Consider the following 10,460-nt stretch of genomic DNA (forward strand, 5'->3'; position numbering starts at 1 on the left):
CCCGCGTCTCCTGCATCGGCAGGCGGACTCTCAAGCACTGCGCCACCAGGGAAGCCCTAGATGTCCTTTTAGTTTAGTTTATTTTTGAGGAAACTTGTAGGAACTGCAATAAATGTTATTCGTCATGATTAGTAAGTTTTAACTGTATCACCTGAAAAGAAGTTTGATTTTTCATTTGTTTCTTAAAAGAAAACACTTTTGTTATGGTGAAATGTTTTCTTTTAGACCCTATTTATTTATATTTCTTAAGATAGAGAAACAAAATACTACTTTGGCCTGACAACTCTCCATATTTGCTCTCTGCCTATAAAATCTTGTTTTAAAATGCAAATCAGAGTAAAAAATATTCAGAATATTTGAGACATGACAACAAAAAACATGATTCCAAGCCCCTTTCAATGAAGATATTTTTAATATTCAATATTACTCAGGAATAAATGATTGTACAAGAAGACTCTTTAGGAAGAAAAGTTAAAACAGAGTTTATGAGTGGAGAAGACTATCTAGTAGATTATCTTCCAGGCTACTGAGAAAAAAAAAACTCTCGCTAAGAAAAATAACCTAAGTGTTTGTCGTTTAAAAAACATTTACAAAATAATAAAACCTCTTCCTTCAACATGGGAAAGAAAAACCGTGTCTGTAACACAAACTTTAACATCAAAATGTAAATATTTCATTAAGCCAAAGAGAAGGTTGACATTTATCTATTGCAAAGATTTTGGGTTTTTTAAAAATAGTTTTCACGGGCTTCCCTGGTGGTGCAGTGGTTAAGAAGCCGCCTGCCAATGCAGGGGACATGGGTTCGAGCCCTGGTCCGGGAAGATCCCACATGCTGTGCAGCAACTAAGCCCGTGCGCCACAACTACTGAGCCTGCACTCTAGAGTCCACGGGCCACAACTGCTGAGCCCGTGTGCCGCAACTACTAAAGCCCGCGCACCTAGAGCCCATGCTCCGCAACGAGAAGCCTCTGCAATGAGAAGCCTGTGCGCCGCAACTAGAGAAAGCCTGCGCACAGCAACGAAGACCCAACAGAGCCAAAATTAAAAATAAATAAATTTATTTTTAAAAAATGCACTTGAGTTTAAAAAAAAATAGTTTTCATCATACAAGTAATATATACCCATTGTGAAAAATTTAAGCATTATGAAAATATATCATGAAGCAAATAAAAAGCCTGTAAATCCTATCCTCCAGATATAATCACTGTTAAATTGGTATGATCTGTAAGATTTTTTCTAGGCATATATAAATTTTGCTTTTCAAAAGTACAATTATGTTATACATTGTTATATATTGTATCTTCTGTATATTATGTCATATGTAGTTTTAAAATTTTTAAAATAGGTGATATAAATATGAGGTATAAAATTAAAAGATACAGATGAATATAATACAAGGTCAATCTTCCTTCTTCCCCTGTTCTCTAACTAATTTCTTGTGTTCTGTCCAGAGATGTTCTGAGTGTATATAGACATACATTTTAATATAAATATGTATTTAATGCATACATTGTATTTTATATATAATATACTTTATAAATATATTTTAATATAAATATGTATGTTCTGTATGTATTTAATATACATATGCAATCTTTAACATAATTTGTATACTCTTTATATTAACATATGTCAATTTATTTCATTTGTTAAAATTTTTTTTAATGATTATAAAGTTGTAGCACTATATATATATATATATATATATATATATATAGAGAGAGAGAGAGAGAGAGAGAGAGAGAGAGAGAGAGAGAGAGCGCCAATCTTACTGATGGATATTTGGGGTTGCAGTAAACATGTATTGATATATATGTATATGTGCACTTAGATGTATCTGTAGTAAATTGCTAGAAGTAGAATAAAAAAGTATGAATGTTTAAATTTGTAATAGATATTCACCAGCAAGATTTTTTCCGTATTTCAAAAAATATAGAAAAGAATGGAGGCTAATATAACAAATACCCATGTACCCATCACCCAGAATTAACATGTGTTAACTTTTACATTTAAAATAGAATAGTACAGGTAAGGTTTATCTCTTTTGTTTTCCTCCTAGTCCCATCCCTTTCTCTCCCTATCCGTAGAAATCTATTTTCATGAATTTGAGGTGAGTCAACCCATGTTTTTATATTTTTCCTTCATATATCCAAACCCATGTACAATAGATAGTATTGCTTCGCCTGTATTTTTGAAATTTCCCTCAGACCTAACAATCCATTTGAACCTTCTTCTAAGGTTTATCAGTCTCTCTCCCTTCTCCCAGCTTAATATTTAGCTTTGTTTAACTTCCTTGGTTCTGAATAAGAGAGATCTCCCCTGCTGAGTCAGGCTAGCAACTTCCACCTCCTTCTGGAATAGTACAGAGCAAAAGCAAGAAATCCTTATACCTTCTGAAAAATACTGATACATAAAATAACACAAACTGTGTTTAAGAAATTCTATAGCCCAGGATATGCCCCTTCTAAATGTATCCTCCTCTCCTTCCCCTGCAGAAGTCACCACTGCCCTGAATTTTGTGTTAATGATTCCACTGAATTTTTTAATGTTTTAAAAAAATTACCTAATGTATGAATGTATACCTAAAAATATTGTTTTACCTTTTTGGACATCATATAAATTGAATTATATAACAGTTAATCATTCGTGACTAGCTTTTCTTATAAACATGATTTTGGAATTCATCTCAGTTGAAAAGAAAATTTCACAGTGATATCCTCTGAGTTTTTTCTTTTCTTTTTTTCTTTTTCTTTTATTTTTGGCTGCACTGTGCGGCTTGTGGGATCCTAGTTTCCCCACCAGGGATTGAAGCCGGGCCCTGGCAGTGAAAGTGCCAAGTCCTAACCACTGGACTGCCAGGGAATTCCTCCTCTGACCTTTTTCTCTTGTTTTCTGTTTCATTTTAAAAATGCTGATTTTGACCCATTAAACTGATTTCACAATGGATCATGATCCACAGTTTAAAAACCCCCACCAGGACTTCCTTGATGGTGCAGTGGTTAAGAATCCGCCTGCCAATGCAGGGGACACAGGTTCGAGCCCTGGTCCAGGAATATTCCACATGCCTTGGAGCAACTAAGCCTGTGTGCCACAGCTCTAGAGCCTGTGAGCCACAACTACTGAGTCCAAGTGCCACAACTACCGAAGCCCAGGCGCCTAGAGCCTGTGCTCTGCAACAAGAGAAGCCCCCGCTTGCTGCAACTAGAGAAAGCCCGCGCACAGCAACGAAGACCCAACGCAGCCAAAAATAAATTAATTTTAAAAAACCCCCACTGATTTAGGCTTAAAGTGGAATTGCTAGATTATAGAGTATGTTTATTTTTAGTTTTACCAGATATAGCCAAATTGCTCTCCTTTAAATTGATTGTAATAGTTTACACCCCCCACCAATAATAGTGTATGAGATAGTTCCTGTTTTCCTGTGTACCCAGAAGGCAGGAATTGTTTTTCAATTATTAATTTTAAAAATGTTTGGACACAATTTCAGAGTTAAAAGTTGAAAGAATGGTACAAAGAATTCCTGGGTACCCTTCACCCAGATTCCTCAGATGTTAATATTTTACTATTTTATCTTTTCTCTTTATCTACACACACACACACACACACACACACACACACACACACACACACACACACACGCAACCTTTTTTCTGAACCATTTAATAGTAAGTTGCATCGTACCAGCACCATTCACAATAGCCACTTTTTTCTACCCCCAACTTTCACAGTTGCTTTCTATATGCGCTGTTCTTTGCCTTGATTTTTTTTTTTCACTTAACAGTATATACTGGCAGTGTATCTTTTCTTACTAAATAAATACATTTAGGTTGTTTCCAGACATTTGCTATTACAAACAATATCTTATACCTGTATCATTTGACCACATTTAAGTGTATGTTTAGATACATTTATGAAAATGGAATTGCTAGGTGAAAGAGTATATACATTTTATGTTTTGATAGATATTCTCAATTGTTCTCCATAGTGTTGTACCAGTTTACACTCACATAAGCAATAGAAGAAAGTGCTTATTTTCCCCACCAATCGTGGGTGTTACCAAGCTTTTTATATCAGTTAGCTCAAAGAGAAAAAAAAATCACACTTTGTAAACTGTTGTTGATTTGCTTTCTTTATGCTAGTCTTCCTATACTATTAAAAAATTGTCATTTATATATGTTATGAAATAACTGAATTTGTGTTTAAAGTTCTTAAATGCTGAATTCACATTTATTGAACATTCTTTTAGCTGTCTTGTTTCCCATATTGATTTGCTCTAGCCAGTACATTTTTAAAAATAAATTTATTTATAGCTATGTTGGGTCTTCATGCTGCACGTGGGCTTCTCTAGTTGCAGCGAGCAGAGGCTACTCTTCATTGTGGTGTGTGGGCTTCTCATTGCGGTGGCTTCTATTGTTGCGGAGCATGGGCTCTAGGCACGTGGGCTTCAGTAGTTGTGGCTCATGGGCTCTAGAGCACAGGCTCAGTAGTTGTGGCACACACGGGCTTCGTTGCTCCACGGCATGTGGGATCTTCCTGGACCAGGGCTCGAACCTGTGCCCCCTGCACTGGCAGGTGGATTCTTAACCACTGTGCCACTAGGGAAGCCCTCTAGCCAATACATTTTTTATAGGTAGCATAGAAGTCATCTTTTTTTAATGTCTATATGGGAATTATAAGTTAACAATGATTAGATTATTAACATATCATAATCATAACAACAGATGGTATTTTACAGTATTTGAACTGTAAATATTGCCTCCCCATCCCCTTACCCTTTTTATGAGAAACAATTATGGGGTTGGTTTTCTAAGTTCCATTTAAAGTTTTTGGGATGTGAAACATTAGAAGTGAGTTAATGGTAAACATTAGGATTGAGTAGATTTGAGATGTTTGTTTTATTGTCTGGAATTTGCCTTTTCAAATTTTGAAGGAAAGTATCAACCATTTCCAAGAGACTCCTGTATTAAATATTTTAGCATGCTTAAAACTGCATATTCATTAAGACATTCAAACTATTTCAAATTTTAATTTGCATATGGTCATTGGCAGCCAATAGCAATAAAAATGATATTTGGAGATGAAATGCTGTGAATGCAAAACAGAACAGTGTTTGAAACACAGATGTTTGTTATAGGGTAGTAGAGTCCAATGGTTAAAAGCATGGGATTTGGAGTAAGAGAACCCTGGATTCACTAGCTATGTATTTTCTTAAGCCTCTGTTTCTTCATAAATAAAATGAACTAATAGTAGCACCTACCTGTATATAAGAGGGCTAGCTTAGTACCTGGCATGCAATAAATACTGAACAAAGTGTAGCTCTTAGCATCATAACCAATCATACTTATTTCTTTTTTTTTATTTTTATTTTTTGCGGTATGTGGGCCTCTCACTGTTGCGGCCTCTCCCGTTGCGGAGCACAGGCTCCGGATGCGCAGGCTCAGCGGCCACGGCTCACAGGCCCAGCCGCTCCGCGGCATGTGGGATCTTCCTGGACCGGGGTACGAACCCGTGTCCCCTGCATCAGCAGGCGGACTCTCAAACACTGCACCACCAGGGAAGCCCAATCATAACTTATTTATAACTGAGACCAGGCCCTACTCTTTGGGAAACTAACAGTCATGTTAGAAAAACCTTGAAGGGGTAGCACTTAGCTGGAAAAATTGAAATGCATTCTCCACTTAACTTTTACTCACAATCTCTGATTTTCATTGTAGATAAAAAATATGAAACACTTGTATGAGTCTTAGGATTAAATTCTTGTAGTTTTCATACCTAAAATATTTTCATTAGAGCTATAGTTTCTAAGAGCCACCTATATTGCCTCTTCCTTCTTATTTCTAAAATAATCTCCTAATCTCACCCATATTCTCACCCATATTAATGGGAAGAATGCTTTTGTTTATTTGAGATAATGTTGAGAGATGTCACAAATAAATAATGCCAACACCAAAAGAAAACATCCATGGGTCACTTAGAATGACCTCTGAGGACCCAGAGTGGTATATAGATCACATTTTGAAAACCATTGCTACAAACATGTTCACCTGTAGGATGGTTTCCTTTATGTTATTTTGCTTATATTGTTTTATAAACAAAACTATTAAGTTGGGTAAAAAAAATGAGATACTCTTAGATGGTGTCTAAACAACTTTCTTCTTTTTCTTTTTTAAATAAAATATTTCACCCACAAAGCATGAAAGTATTAGGACACTTCAAGAGAAAAAAGATTTTTTTGAATATTTTTAGGTATTTCTAACAACCAGAAACTTAGGCATAAGCATAAAATTCTTTTGTGTTTATTTTTACAGGTGTCCCTTGGAATTTCACATTTAATGTAAAGTTTTATCCACCTGACCCAGCACAGTTAACAGAAGATATAACAAGGTAAATAATTTATTAATAGTTAAATATGTAATAAGTAATCTCATTATCATAAGCTTTGGGAATTTCTCCATTCAGAATTGAAGAAAAATGATAAGCTATTAAACCTAAGATAAAAAGTTTCTGGTCACTTCAAGGCAGGCTTGCAAATAAGTGATCCTAAAAGCCTCAAATATCTGTGACTCGCCTGGAGAAAATTGGTAGGGAATTAACCTTGTTTATCATGGGTATTATGCCATGCTGTGGACAGAGAACCTATAAACCATACTATCCTCCAAAGGACAAGAGACAAATACAGTGGCAAAACAGCTCTGCCGTTTTTTTGTTTGTTTTAAATACTCCTCTCACACCATGCTGTTTCTTAAGGGATCAAAAAAACTAAAGTCTCAGTGTTACTATTTTTTTCTTCCTATTCCCCTTTTAAATTGTATGATTAGGTACGTGAACTGAACCTTCCTCAGTAATTTTTTTTTTTTTTTTTTACGGTACGCGGGCCTCTCACTGTTGTGGCCTCTCCCGTTGCAGAGCACAGGCTCTAGACACGCAGGCTCAGTGGCCATGGCTCACGGGCCTAGCCTTTCCGTGGCATGCAGGATCCTCCTGGACCGGGGCACGAACCCGTGTCCCCTGCACTGGCAGGCGGACTCTCAACCACTGCGTCACCAGGGAAGCCCCCTCAGTAATTTTTGAGCCCACTTAATTTATGAAATAAATCTTGTACTGTTTAAAAATAGCTTACTGAGGGCTTCCCTGGTGGCGCAGTGGTTGGGGGTCTGCCTGCTGATGCAGGGGACACGGGTTCGTGCCCCGGTCCGGGAGGATCCCACATGCCGCGGAGCGGCTGGGCCTGCGGGCCATGGCCGCTGAGCCTGCGCGTCCGGAGCCTGTGCTCCGCGACGGGAGAGGCCACAACAGTGAGAGGCCCGCATACTGCAAAAACAAAAACAAAAACAAAAACAAAAACAAACAAAAAAATAGCTTACTGATTCCTTTTTAAGAAAGTGGCCTTTTTTGGATTCTATATAAATACTGAATAGTAGCAAAAAAGGAAAAAGGAAAAACAGTATATAGTAAAGAATACTACTCTACATATGTATATCCATAGCATCTTGCATAGAGCCTTATACGTAGTAGGTATTTGGCAAATGTTTGTTCAATTGAATTGTTGGTTGTTGAGAAACTGCTTTCTAATTCTGATTTTGCTGTCAACTATCTGATTTCAGACAAATATACGCTCTCCAGGCTTCAGTTTTCATCTCTCTCAAATAAGAATAGCCTAAGACTATTAAAAGGTCTGCTTGTTAAGTACTGTGAAATGTCTATGCCATTTGAAAAAATTATTCTTTGTCCAGTTATCCTTAGTACATTCTTGAAGTTGAGATGCAATATCTCTGCCTGAAAAAATTGTCTTGGTTATTGCTCTTTCACAGGTAATATTTGTCTCTTAGAGTTGCTAATTATTCATCTTTCTTCATTAAGGTTTATTATATATACAACAAAACAAATCCCTAAAAATCTGTACTAATTACCTACATTTTAGAAGAGTTTAAGATTCTTACGATTTGATTGGCATTGCTCTGACTTTTTAAAAAAGGTGTATGTAGTGACTAATCATAGATAGCAAAAATGATTGCTGGTGCATATGTTGTTCAGCATCTAATTATGGTCAAGTCAAAGATATGATTCTAAGTAATATAGGAGTTTTCAATTTAATCATACCTCTCAGCTTTCCTGTTTGGTAAAAGAGTCTGAACTGGTTAACCCAGTCAGAACAAGGGCTAAGGAGGTCATGGCCATGGGTGTGAATACCATATGGTGTGTCTGACATATGTAGGGTCACTCAGTTTGTTGGACTTAACTGTTTGAACCCTCATCTGAATTCCCTATAGTTTGGCATACAGGTGGAATCGGTCTTACAAGATGATAGTGTGTGGAAGGCTGCATGCAATTTAAGCCCATCTTGGAGGAAAAACATACCAAAGAACATTCATATGCTAGTGAAAATATATCAGTAATGTCATCTTTGTATGTGAAGGGCAGTATCTACGTATTTGGCAAAGCAACGTGATAGAAAAGAAAGGACCCAATTTGGGGGCCAAGCAGCCTTTATTACTATCTGACATTGAAATAGTACAATTAACAACCATATACCCTCTACCTACACTGAACAATTATTAATATTATCTCATATTTACTTAATCATTCTTTTTCTTTCTCCTTCCCTACCTCTCTCTCCCGTTTTCTTCCTTTTTCTCTCTCTGTATTTTGTTATTGTTTTTGTTGCTGACATGGTAACATCTTTTCTCTTTGGCTGTAGGTATTATTTATGTCTTCAACTTCGGCAGGACATAGTTGCAGGACGTCTGCCCTGTTCATTTGCAACCTTAGCATTATTAGGTTCTTATACCATCCAGTCTGAGCTGGGAGACTATGACCCAGAACTCCATGGTGCAGATTACGTTAGTGATTTTAAACTGGCCCCAAATCAGACCAAGGAACTTGAAGAGAAGGTCATGGAACTGCATAAGTCATACAGGTAAATATGTCTCCAGGATTTGTTCTGTGTTTACTTTGACAGTAAGTTTAAACCCTTGATCTGGGATTGATTCAGTGTTTGCCTTAGTGGGAACTGGTGCCATAGAGTCAGCTTGAGCTCAGTTCCCTCCCAATTCTTTGGGCAAGTCATTTAAACCCTCTGAACCTCAGTTTTCTTGTCAGAGTAATAGGTGTTGCATTGTTGGATGAAAACTAAATGAGGTAATATATGTAAAGCACTAAGCACAGTATCTGGCACATAGTAGGTGCTCAATAAATGGTAGCTATTATTATTATTATTATTATTGCCTTACCTTTTTTTTTTTTCCAGATTTTAAATGTATTATGCTGTATTAGATGCCTTGAGATCTTTAGAGCAGAGGTTCTTAACTTGGGGTCTATGTACATGGATAGACTTCAGAGGGCCCATGAAACCCCTGAAGGTATTTTTAAAAGTCTTTATTGAATTCACTAATTTTTTTCTCATGGAAATAATTTGTTAATGTTGGGAGGTATAACACAGTGATCAAGAACAAGTTCAGACTGAGCTGGGTTGAATTCTTGGCTCTGCTTGGTCCTGGCCTGTGACCTTGGGTAATTCACTTAATCTCTCTGAGCCTCAGTTTCCTTATATGTCTGATAGAGATCATTACCTCAGAGGAAATAGGGTGAGCCATAGGATTAAAAAAGGTAATATGTGTAAAAAGTTAATACAATGTCTTACATAGTAAAAATTCAATAAATGTTAGCTAATATTAAAGTCCCAGAAAAATTTGTGTTTCTTGCTACCAAACATCCCATTGTTATTTGAGTGACTTGTTACAGCTAAATTTTATAAGCTGCCTTAGCATATTAAGGAGACTGATCCTGGCCTTGAGTTGGTACCCTGAATTATGCTAGAATGAGTTAGGCTAGGATGCCCCAAAGCGTCATACTGCTGAGAAGTCCAGAGTGGTCTTAGTAGGCTTTTCATGGTAGGAACAAGTATTCTGTTTGGCCGTTGAGCCATCTTATTTTCCTTAGAGTGGTTCCAATAGGATTGCATGGATTGAGATACCTTAAATGAGAGAGTTTGAACTCAAGGTGCCCCAATTCTGGTTGCCTTATTCCCCCTGTAGGTTCCGGTCCCACAGTCATGAGAACCATAATGAGGACTTTAAAGTCTACAACCTACATAGCAATAGTCTTATAACTATCAGCTTACTCTCCTGAGGTCACACTGTTTCTACAGAGAACTGCTGAGGTTTGCTTTTCAAGTATGAGCATATACATTACAATGCTCTGATATCTAAGACCGCTAATAATATCACTTTCAACTAGTTGATGATTGTAACTTAAGCATGTTGTATTGTCCTTAAATATGTTTTTAATATACTTATTTATATTCTGATTACGATTCTAGAAATTTATATATATATATATATATACATAAAATATATAATTACACACATATATATACAAAAGCAAGTAGTGGAAAGAAGCAATCAATTAAAATAATTTGATTTGTTAAAGTGTCAGGATTGTAGGGCAATGTTTGTTTTTTC

The 10,460-nt window shown here is 36.6% G+C and overlaps 1 protein-coding gene across 8 annotated transcripts in view; it reads left to right on the forward strand.

Annotated features, from left to right (window-relative positions):
* EPB41 (erythrocyte membrane protein band 4.1) overlaps window positions 1-10,460 on the forward strand; it is a 207,941-nt gene that overhangs the window by 100,852 nt on the left and 96,629 nt on the right. For all 8 annotated transcript variants that reach the window (XM_007461822.1, XM_007461825.1, XM_007461824.1 and 5 more), the window contains 2 exons: window positions 6,309-6,384; window positions 8,699-8,917. In XM_007461822.1, the coding sequence (XP_007461884.1) occupies window positions 6,309-6,384; window positions 8,699-8,917 (295 nt within the window). The remainder of the gene's footprint in view (window positions 1-6,308; window positions 6,385-8,698; window positions 8,918-10,460) is intronic.

Source organism: Lipotes vexillifer, unplaced genomic scaffold (genome assembly GCF_000442215.2).
Source record: "Lipotes vexillifer unplaced genomic scaffold, Lipotes_vexillifer_v1.1 scaffold699, whole genome shotgun sequence".
NCBI lineage: Eukaryota > Metazoa > Chordata > Mammalia > Artiodactyla > Lipotidae > Lipotes > Lipotes vexillifer.